A 15,232-nucleotide genomic window follows, 5' to 3' on the forward strand; every position below is an offset into this window, starting at 1 on the left:
ATAAATCTGAGTCATACAGTCCTCTTAAAAAAATGTTTGATTTGTTTAGAAAAGGCTTTATAAAGCCCTTTTTTTTGTGCATTAACAAACATCCATGCTTCTCCCTTCCCCCCACAAAAAAAAAAAAAAAAGAATGTTTGTGAAAACAAACATTGTGAAAACACTATCAACAGAATACATTAACGGTATTTACAGAGTGCATGTAAGTTTGAATGTAACAAGAGTTGGTTTAGAAGCGTATTGTTGGCAGCCAGTAAAAGTCTTGACATACAGTAAAGGTGCATATCGACTAGTGGATGGGATGTTACACGGTCAACCATTCAGATGAGTTGCTTATGGAGCTACTAGCTTGATGGTAGACTCCTTCCCCCTTTGCATCTTCAAAAAAAAAAATACTACAAGAAGTGTGATATTCAAATAGGCTGTGGTTGAGACTGCGTCAGCTAGAAGGATGGTATGGAAGGTTTCAAGAAACTGATCTCCGAACAGAGAACCACCATGCACCTTGATTAGAAACTTCTGGATTTTAAAACACGTCTGGTAGATTGCCTTAGCTGCTCCAGCTTCAACCTTTGAAAATAGGATTGCACTAAAGTGTCAGTGCTTAGAGGAGTAAAGAAATTTTGAACTTTAAGGTTTAGAAATTCGTATGCAAGATGAGAGATTTCATTCCAGAAATAATTTAATGATATATAAGATTACCTGCTCGTGCCACTTGAGAACATCTGTTTAGGATGATCTGATATAACATGTTCCAGTAGTCATGTCTTTTTCTATTCAAGATGAATAAACAAGCATTTCTAATAGACAGAAATAAATGTTCAAGTACCCTATAAATGCTTTTATAAATTAACCACGTGCCTTTGTTCCTACCATCCTCTATTTGATCTTTTTAATTTTGGCACCTAAGAACTCCAGATAAGCGTCTAGGTTTCAGTGATGATGTATGTTTCAAAGCAATAAGCAGGATCTGTGTTCCAGCAGACGTTACCAAATATGCTTAAAAACCTTGTAAGCTAATGTGATGTTAAATCTGACTTTTCCAAAGATGCAGTTGGATTGAAAGCTTCATAGTGACTGTGTCCAGCTTCCTGTGCAATTGCTAGTGTACTTTAAAATGCTGTTCAACACTGAATTTAATTTTCTTCTGCTATGCCTCATTTCAGCTGCATTCAAAAAAAAAAAAAAAAAATTACTTTCCACTGTCAGTTTATACATTTAAAACTAGGATATTTTTCATAAAAACAATGATTTGGTTCTCCTTAAATCTGGACTGAATTCAAGAATGCTGTGTAATCCGTGCAAAACGTGGTAATCTGAAAAAGTATTCTAAGTCACTGATGATACAAGAGTTATCTAAGTGAGAAAAACAAGTTTCTTGCTAATGGTATTCCTAGATTAATGGGGTTTTCTATTCTGTTTTCACATTAATATTTTTATTGTTTTTTACGCAGAGGATGTGTTGTTTAAAGTTACAACTCTCAAGTTAAAATGCAGAAATGTATTTTTCATTGTTACTTGCATCTTTTGTTTCCAAGCAGAGGTGCTAAGGATTGAAATAACAAAAAAAAATTGCTTAAGTCCTTTTCTCCAAGACTTTGACAGACATTTCATAGACTGAGCTTCTGATTTGTTCAGCTTTATTATCCATTAACATCTGTGAAATAAAAGGGAATTTGACTGAGAGCGGGCTCAGCTACATTTGTGTGATTTAGTTTGCTGACATGGACTGAAAGGCGGGCTTTTTTTTTTTTTTTTGGTGGAAGAAGTTTTGATGATTTACTCAAAATTTGCTTTGAGTTAAACAGAACTCTAATTCATATTAGTCTAATAAAATCCCATCAATTAACTCTGATGGAATTTTAGTAATTCAAACTCATGATGCCAACAACCGTGGCTGTATCTTGCTGTTAAATCTGCAAGTCGAAAACTTACGCTGTAATCCATGTAGAGAGACTATTATGGGTTGCAATGCTGCACTATGGGGCCACAGCTAATATAGGTTTGATCCTGCTGAACTTTATGTCAGAGCTCTAGTAGAATTCAACAGATGGTGCCCACTAGATCAAGATGCTGCAGGAATGCCATCTCAGGCCACATCTGGCAAGCTGCAAAGACAAGACTTCATACAAAAGTGCAATGACAGCTGCCGGCTTTGAGGCAAACAAGACCTTGGAGTAACATACACTTCTGATTTCCTATTTTAATAATAGGTCAGTGGTTAGCGTGCTTTGGCCAAAAAGGCAGAGCTTAAAGTACAATTCCCTGGGGAGATTCAACTTCCATCTTTCTGCTTCTAACCATCAGGATAAGATGTGTCCTAAGTACCTTCAGTTTTAACTGTGTGGTTGCTGAAGTCCAAAGTTTCTTGGACCAGACGGTAGACTCTGCCTCGATCCAACCTGCAGATAGCCTGCATCCTGAGAGAAAGAGCAGACACATAACTGTGCTCTCTTATTACAATATCTGATAGTCTTTTTATTTTCTTATTAGCACTTCAGTGCATTGCAAATGGGCTCCAATTCAGAAGAGACTGCACAGGCTTAATTCTTTCACATAGGTGCATTTATTACCATGGATTTGATTTTCCTTTCAGTACTGAATGCTTGTGATATCTACCAAATGATAGAGGTAGCTGGTAGGCAGTATGAGTGGCTTTTTAATTTCTATGAATGGTGTTGTTGGTATAGTCTACCATTGGAAAAAGAATAGGAGATCAAGATCCAACTTGTACCAGGCTTTATTTGTACTGAAGGTAAACTCAGCAGAAGGCCCACAGTAGTCTTCTGACTTTGAACTTGTTTATGTTTTCTGTGGCTAGGGTAAATATGTACAGGTGGAAAAAAATCACCAGTCCCCATGTCTGAAGCTCAAACTTGTATGCCAGGGGGTGTAGCAATTTTGTAAATCACGAGGTTTTTTTTTGTAAGTTTTCTTGGTATTGGGGATGTGAAGTTCCAGAAGAAAAGATGATCTGACTGTACCATCGGGGGTACGTAAAAACCTTCTTGTAAGCTAATGATATGAGGTCACCTATGTCAAACTGAAGGATCCAAGAGCATGCCGTGCATGAAATAATTCTGTCCAGCAAAAAGCAGATAGAACCTGTGAGAAGGCTAAAGCAGATGGATTGAAAATGAGAAGAGCAAGCTGGTCTTTGGGAGCAGTGAGTGCAGTTGGTGTCTGGAAAAAAAATAAAAATAAAAAAGTAAGAAAAGGGAAAAAAAATGGAACAAAATGTTTCTTCCTTAGATTGTGATCCTTCCTTCTGCCCTCTTGAGTAAGGCCATAGTGAAAAACACAGAAGAGTGTTAGAGGGGAAAAATGCTGGAGGCATATCAGAGACTTGTCAGTGTCTTTGATAAGGGGGGGAGCTACAGTTTGTGAGCAATTTCAATGGACAAAATTGATAAATATTCAGGAGATGGACTTCCCTTTGTAAGCTACATAAAAGACATTGCTGTCTAGAAAGGTGAATATGTCACAGACCGGGTGCATGTCAGGAGTGGTGGTGTGGACATAAACATTTTTTCAGTTATTGGTAGAAAAAAATCTTGAGATACATCTCTGTACCTGTCTTCTCATGGGAAGCCCTTGGGGAAGCCACTGCATGGAGTTGTGTCAAGGACAGATTAAACCCTGATAGTGTGTTAATGTGTATAGGAGTCACAGGTTACTGTCAGGTTTTTACCTCTAGGTCTAGTAGATCATTAGGTAGGACAGAGTGGGCATTCACTTAAGAAACCACTGTGATTATGGTGTGTGTTTTTCTCAGAAACTTCAAGCAGCAAATTGTCAAACATGACCCGAAGAACGGTAATAGACAATGCAATGAAGTGTTTCAGTCAATAGGCAACACCAGAAAATGCAACAAAAAGGCCAGTTTAATAGCTAAGGGTTGGGTATTTGAGTTTACCAAGCTAGTATAAATTGAAATATATGAAACCAGATCTATAGCACAGACGGTCAATCTTATTTGCAGTCCAGACATTTAAAGGTCTACCAAAAGAAGCCTCGAGAAATTCACAAGTAGAAACATTTCCATACAATTTTAAACTATCTTTAACACCAATCTATCTTCACTTGGGTTTCTACAACTTTGGTATTGTTAAAGTCAGTGAATGTAAAAGCAAACACAAAGAAAGGAACTCACAGTTTACTTTGAAAATTAACTTGTAAGTATCTTGTAAAATTACAAAGAGGAAACTGATGAAATTGAATAGCTCTCAGACAAGGCATGTTTTCTGAATGAGATGCTACAGTATTCTTTCTATAACACAGGTGAAAATTGATGTATTTTGTTATTCTAGAACTTCAGGTACATCCATCGACTCCATAGGATGATGAGAGTCAAAACCAGCCTACATTTCACTGTTAATATCCCAGGTGATTTTGATGGGCAGGGTCTTAATTTTCTCATTAAGTACTTCATCAAACCTTTCACTCTGCGCCACTGTCATCATATTTTTCCAGTCTCCAACAGTGCCTGAAGAAAGAAGCAACAAAGGGGGGTGAGAAGCAGAACATGCACCTGTCTGAAAGCCCGTCTGCTGACAGCGAGCGCTATCCTCACGAAGCTCTTCCTGGCTTCCTCAGCATCTCTGAGCTGCTGGTCCCCTGGGAGAGACTCCGTGTGCTCTTCGGAGGACTCACTTCCAAGTCTAGGTGATGTGAATATAGCGCAGCATATAGTCCTGTCTCTCCATAACGTTACTCAGCTCACTGGTTGTGTTTTTTAGTGATTCCTTTGAGATCAAATATGAGATGGGGGAAAGTGTTAAAAGTAACACCTATTTTTTTTCTTCTTCTTCTTCTCTGACTGCACCACTCTTTAACCCCTAGAGCTCTCATCCTACACTGTGCATCAGGCCATCCTAAGAAAGCCCAGGATGCCTCGTGTTTACCTTGAGGGTAGTTGATAAAAGAGGCTATGCTCATACTGTGAAGATGACTCTTGCCTTGAAAAGTAAGAAAAAACACATGTGAAGGAGGGCTGCACTGTTTTCAGCCTTAAGCAGCCTATCCTGGTAGACCGTCACTGTTCAAATCAAATTCACTCTTGTGTCTAGATGGTAAGTTGGTAAGTCTCTTGGAGGCCTAGAAGCACCACCTTTTTTTTTTTTTTTTTTTTTGTCTGAGAGATGCTTTTCTCCCCAGTGAAAGCTACCTATCCATTTAGCAAATTGCTCATAACCATATCAGCCCCCAGTGAGAACCAAGGGTAACCTTACCGCTGGTTCAGCACAACCCTCAGATCTTCTCTGATATCGTGCAGGCTTTCTGCAACTTCTGTTGCAATCAGTAAAACACAATGTTTTATCATTCTTAGGAAAATGTGGTAAAATCAGTGATGCCTTAACAATAAAACAGCTCTTATGAATTTAATCATGGCTAACCTGACCTGTCCCTCTGATGATGGGGGCATTCCAGCTAAGTTCGTAAGCCCTAGGTACATCTTGTATCAAGAAGAGGAATTAGGTAGTTGTTACATTGGACTGCTTCCATTTTACCTTTTCGTAGAAATCTACCCTTGCTTTTGTCTGCGATGTCATCTGGCAGGTTCTCGTAGTTTGCCCTGGGATCTTTCTTCATGTTCTCAAAAGTAGCCTGTCTCACAACACTTTCTATTTCTTCTTCACTCAGCTTCTTGCCTAGGAAGTTGCAAATCTTCAGCACAGCACTTCTGAGATCCTGCAATAATGTTACTTTGAAGGGTCTTGATGATGCAAAGAACTAAATACAGGATCATAAAAGGGCATGAATTTGGGTTCAAAAGAGGCCATGTTTTTTATGAGAGCATAGTCTCACTTGCATGTCTTGAGCTCTCGAGTTAGGGATGCTGTAACCCGCTGTGGCAGTGCCCTTTTGGAGCACTTCCTAAGAGGAAGTAGAAATTGCACAAAGGCACAGACAGACACCAAACAGGGAACATTTGGTCAGCAATCTGAGAGCTCCTCAAGTGCCTTAGCAACTGCCTCTTAAGCATTTGTTTCCTTTAGTAGAACTGTTATGAGCACATTTTTTGTGTTGAAGATACTCACAAAAGCCTTGTCCTGTACTGTTTTAGAAACTTTTTTTTGAGGTCGTGCTGAAGATTACTTTTGTCCTAGTAGAAGGTGATCTAACCAATAATTCTTTTTTTTTTTTTTTTGATAAAATCTCACACCAAAGAAAAAATATGACTTTATTCTCTCAAACGTCTCGATTTGATTCTACACCATAAGGGACTAAGCAATTTCCAATACAAAGCGTAATTATAAAGACCTATCTGAAAATACATTTGTACAGGAAGATAAAACCTTGAATACAGTGATATAATTGACCTCACCTTTTTCATGTCTTCATAGGTAAGGAAGAGTATATTGAAATCCTCCGCATGGCCATACCAGCCTGCAACATGATCGAACCAACAACTGGCGATCACTTGCCAAAGGGAAAATAATTGAGAGAGAGAGAGAATGTTATTTACTGCTAACAGTAAAACAGTAACAGTATCAGTCACTTTTTTTGGCACCCACATTATTTTTGAGGATAGGAGCGTAGACATTCCTCTCTTCTGTTCCATTTTCCCCAAGACTCAGAGGGCAGTTATGCCCATAAAGGCATAATGAGATGGGCTTTTTACAGGGGGTGTGGGATGTGTGCTCACAGCCTATGGATGACAATTCTTTATGCTCATGTGGCAAACCCCCTCTGGTTTCTGGCAATCCGCACTCATAATGGCAGAAGCAAAAATCTACTTCCTATTTTTCCTGTACCGTGTCTTTTCCTATGGGTTCAGCTCCACTAACCAAGTGCAGAAGGTGTTAAGAGCTCCTCAGTCATAATGACTATATTCTGAATTGGTATCCAATGCAGATGAGACAAGCAGATTGCACATTGCTGGGGAGCAGCAATGCCTTGAGTATGCTACCACCTTTGGACCCAAGTTAATCAGAAAATGGTGCTAAGCTCAGGCAACCTCTGAAGCTTTGGATCCAGGTTACAGCATAGCTGAGGGTTCTGGGTACTTGTTATTTATTGATGAAATTAATCTCTATTCAATCTGAGGGCATGGGCCAGGATTTGGACTCCTTAAGTAAGAAAGATATCCTACCTTTGCCAGCTAAAAACCTCTCCATGCAACTATTAAAATCTGGATCCTCCTCTACTATGTTCATGTATTTGGAAAAGTGGTAGTAAGAAACCAGCACATCCTTGGGGTTCCTGGTAACATAAATAATCTACAAAAAAAAAAAAAAAAAAAAAAAAGAACACTGGTCTCAGAGATGTTACAGGGCTCTGATATCCCGACCATCAGTGCAATTGTCCATAGATGTCCTTACAGGTACCACTAAAATGATGAGAAGCCAGTCTCAATGCAACAATCATGTTAAGTAAATACTGGAGAATGTAATTTTGCTTACAGGTAGAGCAGCAAGCACTCCCTATGTGGTCATTCAGTGCCTGTGGCTAACTCCTCGTGGGGTCCACGTTACAGTGATACTTTTCACTTGTGTAAGGTAGTCAGGTTGAAATATCAACACTAGAAAATCATTTTAAATTTCTCTTTGAGTTAGCATCATATTTCTGCAAATACTGCAAGTTCTCATGAGGAAACGTACAATAACTTCTGGTAAATCACAACTCTGGTACAGTTGTATTTTCAAGGTGTATTTCCAATAAGGATTCCTAGATACAGTGCAGGAGAACTCAATGAACTCAAGTTCAAAAGTTCTGAGTTGAAATCACAGAGAAAAAAAAAAAAAAAGAAAAACCTTTCTATGGTTTGATATAATAAGGACAAACTGAATAATGTGTTCCAGCAGAGGCGGAAAGATGCCCCCAAACAAGATTTTCCTGAAATCACAATATATTTTCTGACATGTGTATCCTGTGTGATTTTGGTCAATTTTCCCATTCTTTGCTGGGCATCATTTGGATTTCAAATCCTCTTTTCTTCTTAGGAGATTTCTCTTTCAAATTTCACTGGGATTGAGAAGAAAGTGGTGAGAACTCTGCAGTTTTCCACTACACCTGTATCTGTGAAGAACCTAACTGCAGCACTACAGGCTTGCCTCCACAGTTCCTGTGAGCACAGCTCTGCCACAGGTATCTGCTCACTCAGCCCCAGGAAACCTCACAGCAGAAATGAGGATGGAAGGGGCAAAAGGGGACTGCTGCAAGAAAGAATAGCAGAAGCATCTTGTCATGAGATACTTTGCCAGGGAGCAATGCAGGAATTTGTTGAAAGGTGGTTAAGGCAATTCAATGTCAGAACAAGACAATGCCTGTATGTCTTCAGACTTTCCTGTATGTCCATGTTCAGTAAGTGAGCCTTAGTGTTGTAGACTGGCTACATTTGCTTCTAGGAGTTTTTTGTAATGGAAGAGAGCCCCTGAGCTGTGACACAATTCACCGTAAGGAGCCTGATTCAGAAACTCCCAGCACCGATGAACAAGAGGTGGGTTTCATGTTATCTCTCTTTCTACTGTAGTCCTGTGCCACTCATCAGTGTCAGAGGCTTTTTTTTTTTTTTTTTTTTTCCAGACTAATAATTTCACTGGAATTGGAGGTTTTCCCAAGAGTAAGATCAGTCCAAGTCTTTGACCCTGGCAGGTCCTCCTGAGATACACTGCTGTACCACGAATCTCTCTAGCAGTGTTAGGGCGGAGAGATTTGGCAAGAGGAAACAGAACTGATGGGCTCTAGAAGGTCACTGATCTCCCCACATGTATTAGGCTGGTGATATTTATACCAAGGCATGGGGAACTAAAACAGGAAAAAGACAGGATTTGGACCAAATCACTGAGGCAAATTTTCCAGATTGTTTTTAAGTACACTGTAAAAATAACATCACTTACACGCCCTCTTTTGTTTCTCAGGTCTCTTGGAAGTAAGTAGTAAGGCAGGTGCGTGGCAAAAACACGAGGCACAGGAAGACTTGTATAATCCTTATTTTTTATATTGTATTCCAGCCATGGGATTCTGTCCATGATGTCCATATTTTCAGTTCCATTTCGGTGGCCTTCATGAAGTATCAAGCTCAAAATGTTCTGAGTCCACACGGTTCCTGAGAAGAAAAGCTTTTTGTTTGAACATTGTTTGATTATTTATTTTAATTTTTCTTTAAAGACATTATATTACCATAAATACAGCCTCTGTACAGTTGTACTTTTTTTCATTTTGTGAATATAAATACAGCTTTGCATACTGAAGATAACAACCATAAAAGCCATGGCAGGTAACTAAGCCTTCAGTTCTTTCACCCAGCATACTCAGCTTCCACACAAATTGTGTCTTTCCTCAGGTTGTTGTAGCAACATGAGATGTTTAATTTCTGTGGTCCACACTTCTAAAATATTTTTGTCTGTAAGGGATCTTGAAAGACTTTTGCTTCCTGAATTCCTGAAATGTGTTGTAATATGCCACAAAACAAACACCATGCTTAGAAAGCACAAATCATAATTTCACGGCTGTGATGATGGTCTTACTCTGCTTGGCCTCATTAACCTAGACAATTTTTCTGCACAGCAGTGGAGCTTCAACAGAAGGATTAGAGGGCACCTTATATAGATAGTGAAGAAGAACAGAAGGGGAGGACAGGACAGAGGGAAAGATGTGAATGGGAAGGAGACAATATTCTGTGCAATTCATAACTCAAAATCATCTGCCAACTCTTTCCTGTCAGTGGGTGCTACATCACTTTGCAACACAAAGCTCTCGCTTCCAAAGATGTGCTCATCTGAGTGCTGTTACAGCTTTGTCCCTTAAATGCTGCCCACCCATCCAGACCCTCTGCCTACTTGTACGGCTTGCTCCAGCACCACCTGATGATGAGTTAGCATCACTTGGGCTTTCTGTCCCCTACCACTGCCACTCAGGACCTCTCCATGGGCTTCTTGTACCTTCAAGAGCTCAGTTTGTTTTGGCCATAGCTTGTTCTGAGCACGGAGTCCAAGAATGAGGTAGATCAACTCAGTTGGACAAAAGCAGGCATCCTGTGTCCTGCTGTTCAGGCCATGGCTATGCAGGATTTGTACTTAATGCTGCACCACATATCCTCAGAGACGGTTCATGTCTAAAAGCAAAGCTAACAACCTTAGGCACAGCTGCGATTAGGTGGTTGAATAAAGGCAGATTTATTTCCTCTTTGGAAACAGTTCCATCCTTACCTGATTTGGGATAAGTAGCTATAAATATGTCACTGTCTTTGATTTCAAAATTCTCCAGAGAAGCTACATGCTCGACTGAAGTATTTACACCAAAGTAAAACCCTTTGTACTTGAACATAAACTCTTTTGATGGTTCCATTATTAATCTTTTGTCTCTTATTGGTGAATTAGCTGCAATAAGAAAAAACAAAATTATACCTTCTTGTTTCATTGTCATCTCACAGAAAAACAACAACAACAAAAAAAAAAACAAATAAACAAAGTAAAAAGCAAAAAACACCACCCTACAAAGACAAACCAAGCAAAGCAAAACACCAAAATTGCAATTCAAAAACAAACAAACAAACAATTGGTTCTTGCAAATTCTAGGAAAACTAATTTTGCTACAACAATACACTGAAATTTAACTTTTATATTTTCACAAGAACATCAGCCTATTATCTCTACTAATAATAACAACAACAAAAAAAATTATATATAGCATGATCCTTTATTCATATACAAGTATATGTTATACACACTTAAAAACTAACATAACTAAAGGTAACCTGTGTAAAAAATCATTTGTCAAATTTTCTCTAGGATTTGAGCAACTACAAAGTTTCCTTTGGATTCTCATCATCTCTTAAACAGAGCTGGCTTAACCAAGCTCTCTTTCTAAATGTTTTGACTGAAATTGTGTTCTGCATGTTTTAATTTATGTCTCCTACTTATTCTGTCTCCTTATCAGTGCTTCTCCCATAGTAAGCATAATTTCTACAAACAGGGATGGGTAGGCATAAATGTGAGTTTTTAAAAATGCCTACTGGTTTTATGACGTATTCTTGTATCTTTATACCATTGCTGCATATTTCCAGAAAAAAAAAAAAAAAAAAAAAAAGTTAATCATTATTGTAGGGAAGAACAAATTCTCTGGGAGATACAGGAAGATTAACAGAGTGAAGAGAGAGACCAACTCTTCCAGCTGAGCAAGAGCAAAATGAACATCCAGGTTTGAAGGTTTGGGTTTGTGTCCCTTTAAGCTGAACATCCATGGATTTCAGCAACTTGAGCATCCAGGTCTCTCTCTCCCAAGTGAGCAGATGTACTTCAGAAAACATTGTGCTGTTTTTCCCCAGTTGGGCAGCCGAGCTCCATCACAACTGCTCTCTCACTCAACCCTCCTCAAAGAGGAGTGGGGAGAAAATACAATGAAAAGGGCTCAAGGGTCAAGACAAGGATGAGGAGATCGCACAGTAATTACTGTGATGGGCAAAACAGACTCAGCATAGGGAGATAGTAAGTTTAACTGATTATAACGAACAAGCTAGAGAAGTGAGAAACAAAGGAAAGAAACCAAAAGCACCTTCCCCCCCATCCACCTTCTTCCACCTCCTCTTCTTGAGTGGCTCAGGGGAATGGGGGAACGGGGGTTATGGTCAGTCTGTAATGCTTCTTCTCCGCCACTCCTTCTCGGTCACTCTCATCCCCTGTGCTGTGGGGTCCCTCCCATGGGATACAGTCCTTGATGAACTGATCCGGCGTGGGCTTCCTATAGGCAGCAGCTCTTCAATAACTGCTCCAGATATGATTCCATACCACAGGGTCCATACCTCAGGTGCAAACTTCTCCAACCTGAGTCTCCCTCGGGCAGCAGCTCCCCCCAGACCCTCTGCACCTGCGTGGTCTCCTCTTCGCGAGCTACAGGTCTGGCTCCGAATCTGCTCTGGTAGGGGCCTTCCACAGGCTGCAGCCTCCATCGGTGCAGGTCCACCTGCTCCACCGTGGTCTCCTCCATGGGCTACAGCGTGGAACCCTGCTCCACTGTGGTACTCCAAGGGCTGCAGGGGGACATCCTGCTTCACCATGGTCCTCACCACAGACCGCAGGGGATTTCTTCTCTGGTGCCTGGAACACCTCTCCCCCTCCTTCTTCATTGACCTTGGTGCCTGCAAGGCTGATCCTCACTCCTCGCACTGTCCCAGCTGCTGTGTGGCACAGTGTTTTTTCCCCTGTTTTAAATATGCTCTTACAGAGGCACAATCACTTACTGGCTCAGCTCTGGTCAGAAGTGGGGCCATTAACTAACATGGGGCAGCTCCTAGATACTTCTCACAGAAGTCCCTCCTATGGCCCTCTGCTACCAAAACCTAGCCACATAAACCCACTACAAACATACAAGCCTTAGGAGAAATGACCTGAGCAAGTCCATTTTCAGACTTGGATATCACAACCATTATTTTGTTTGGGCTGAAAAATATTTGGAAAAAGAGACATTTCAATCAGGACTTTTATTCAGGTTGCTGTTCCCTGCCTTCCCCCTTGCAAAGTATACGTGATACGTCCTTTGTCCTCTCTGCCTGCAGTGTTTGCCCTTGCCTCATCACCTGGCTATTTACTGTAGCTCAGTTTTGCCAGATCAGCAGCTTATGCAATTCCCACCGGCCAAGTGACCCGGGTTCATCGTGGCAGTCAGTTCTTGGAAATGAGGCCACCAATCCCATCCCTTATTGCCCAGCTTCTCTCCTGTTTAGGCTCTCCTGCTCTGTGAGCTCAGCTGGCCACAGGATTGCCCAGCAGTGTTTCTGTGTGACGTGTCTGCCAAGCCATAGCCAGGTACCTCGAGAAACACCCTTGGACTGCCCCCGGTGAGGCACGTGCATGTAGACGGACACCACCCATGGGGCCTTTGCTGCCATTGGGCCCTTGGCGGCTGCTCCACCAAAACGCAGGTGCCAAAATAAAGCAGCAAGGGGCACACAAGCTGCTTGTCCAGGTAACCTCTTGCCATGGTATAGCCTCAGGAGGACACATGGATGTCCCTCAGGCTGGTTCCGTGGCTCAGCCTAGGGCTGATGCTCCCTGCTCTCCTCCAGCTGCCCACCACCAGCATCTGTAGGGGAACTGCATGCCTAGTTGATCTCAGCCACATCACTGGAACAGCCAAGCAAAAAGTTTCAGTTTTAACTGTTTTTTTATATACCTGGGTTCTTTTATAGAGACAGATTAAATAACTGATGAATCATTAACTGCACCAGAAACAAGGCTGAAGAGTAGTAGCAGCAGTAACCCCACTTAGAGACCAAGGATTTGGTACACATTTGAATTCAAGTCAGTACTTGAATCTGGGAAAGTCCTAAGACTGAATGGATATGGGGAATGAGGGAATATTTTTATGGCTACCTAGAGGAAGAATGAAGAGTTTCTAAGAAACTAAAGGAAGACACATTCCATGCATAGTACACAGAAATATTACATGATCTTATTCTGTAAACAAAAAAAAAAAAAAGAAACAAAACAAAAAACATATTTTTCTTTCTTGCACATATATGAATATGCAATAAAAATATATGAGGAAAAATAGCCTTGCCTCTTTGTCTGGAGAGATTATTCATGGTCTAGCATATCTGATGGGAGAAGAAATAGGCATTCAAATATGCTCTTACCAGCCGGATATGAATCTGAACAATGTGTCGAACATTCTGCCTGCAGTTGCAGACAGAAAGGTGTCCCCTGATTCACCTCCTGCACCCGCAGTGACTGTACACTTCAACTCTGCTCATTTGACTGCCTCACAGCCACAACTCCAATCCCTTGCTGAATTGTACAGAAAACCGATGTAAAACTCATCATCCTGCACCAGCTGTCAGACACCTAGCTCCTCACGGCCAAACTCCTGCCCACACAGCCCCTGTGCCTATGCATCTCCTTCCCACAGCACTTCTCAAAATGTTCGACAAAAGAGGTCCGTGCACAACTATTCTCGCTTTACTGGCAGGGTTGTATAGCATCATTCAACTCACAGATCTACAGTTGCAATAATTAATTTCAGGCCTGCTTACCTTCTCTGCTCTCTTTCTGGTGCCCACGGAGATGTATGTTATTCCTTTCCCATTCGGTGACCACAAATACTTCGAGAGAGGTTTGAGGTTTCCTATTTAACCAAGGCGTGCACCCACAACCACCTTGCTCTTTGGCTTCCATTCAACGTTTGCTTATCTCTAACACAGAGATTAGAGAACTGACATAACCCATGAAAAGGTTAAAGCAGTACTGAGAGACGGTTGTAATTATTCAGTTGCTTGATTTAATTTTTGTTCCTCTTTTTATCGACAACATTAGTAATTAGGAGCAGAGAGGAGCAGAAGTTAATACAATATTTTACTTTTTCTTTTCTTTCTTTTTTTTATCGGTCTAATTCAGTGTGCACAGGTATGACAATGAAATGGAAGGCATATAGAGCTTTCCCGCTTGGCATTTCTTTCTTAAAGGGAATTAATTTAACTGTGTATGTACAGTAATTGTGGAAATAAGATACTTCTTTTTTATTTGGAAAGATTCTAAAAACTTAGAGTCATTGCTTAGAGGAATAAATGTTTTTTGAACTTTAGTATATAGAAATTCCATATGCAAGATGAGAGATTTCATTCCAGAAATAATTTAATGATATATAAGATTACCTGCTCGTGCCACTTGAGAACATCTGTTTAGGATGATCTGATATAACATGTTCCAGTAGTCATGTCTTTTTCTATTCAAGATGAATAAACAAGCATTTCTAATAGACAGAAATAAATGTTCAAGTACCCTATAAATGCTTTTATAAATTAACCACGTGCCTTTGTTCCTACCATCCTCTATTTGATCTTTTTAATTTTGGCACCTAAGAACTCCAGATAAGCGTCTAGGTTTCAGTGATGATGTATGTTTCAAAGCAATAAGCAGGATCTGTGTTCCAGCAGACGTTACCAAATATGCTTAAAAACCTTGTAAGCTAATGTGATGTTAAATCTGACTTTTCCAAAGATGCAGTTGGATTGAAAGCTTCATAGTGACTGTGTCCAGCTTCCTGTGCAATTGCTAGTGTACTTTAAAATGCTGTTCAACACTGAATTTAATTTTCTTCTGCTATGCCTCATTTCAGCTGCATTCAAAAAAAAAAAAAAAAATTACTTTCCACTGTCAGTTTATACATTTAAAACTAGGATATTTTTCATAAAAACAATGATTTGGTTCTCCTTAAATCTGGACTGAATTCAAGAATGCTGTGTAATCCGTGCAAAACGTGGTAATCTGAAAAAGTATTCTAAGTCACTGAT

The 15,232-nt window shown here is 40.3% G+C and overlaps 1 protein-coding gene across 1 annotated transcript; it reads right to left on the reverse strand.

Moving 5' to 3' along the window:
• Window positions 1-3,872: 3,872 nt before the first annotated feature.
• LOC309877174 (amine sulfotransferase-like) lies at window positions 3,873-14,061 on the reverse strand. Its single transcript, XM_082758353.1, has 7 exons — window positions 13,976-14,061; window positions 10,155-10,325; window positions 8,844-9,052; window positions 7,097-7,223; window positions 6,329-6,423; window positions 5,511-5,691; window positions 3,873-4,486 (listed from the first exon to the last, which is right to left on the reverse strand). The coding sequence occupies exons 2-7, from the start codon at window positions 10,291-10,293 to the stop codon at window positions 4,362-4,364; spliced, it is 876 nt and encodes a 291-aa protein (XP_082614479.1). The 5' UTR covers window positions 10,294-10,325; window positions 13,976-14,061; the 3' UTR covers window positions 3,873-4,361.
• Between the last annotated feature and the right edge of the window lie 1,171 nt (window positions 14,062-15,232).

This window comes from Aythya marila (genome assembly GCF_965140915.1).
Source record: "Aythya marila genome assembly, chromosome: 3".
NCBI lineage: Eukaryota > Metazoa > Chordata > Aves > Anseriformes > Anatidae > Aythya > Aythya marila.

Coding starts and splice junctions, on each gene's coding strand:
- LOC309877174 (XM_082758353.1), bottom strand. CDS start 10,293: ATGGAACCATCAAAAGAGTTTATGTTCAAGTACAAAGGGTTTTACTTT. Junction 9,053..10,154: donor AGCTACTTATCCCAAATCAG/GTAAGGATGGAA, acceptor TTTTCTTCTCAG/GAACCGTGTGGACTCAGAAC. Junction 4,487..5,510: donor GGGTAGATTTCTACGAAAAG/GTAAAATGGAAG, acceptor TTCTTTCTTCAG/GCACTGTTGGAGACTGGAAA.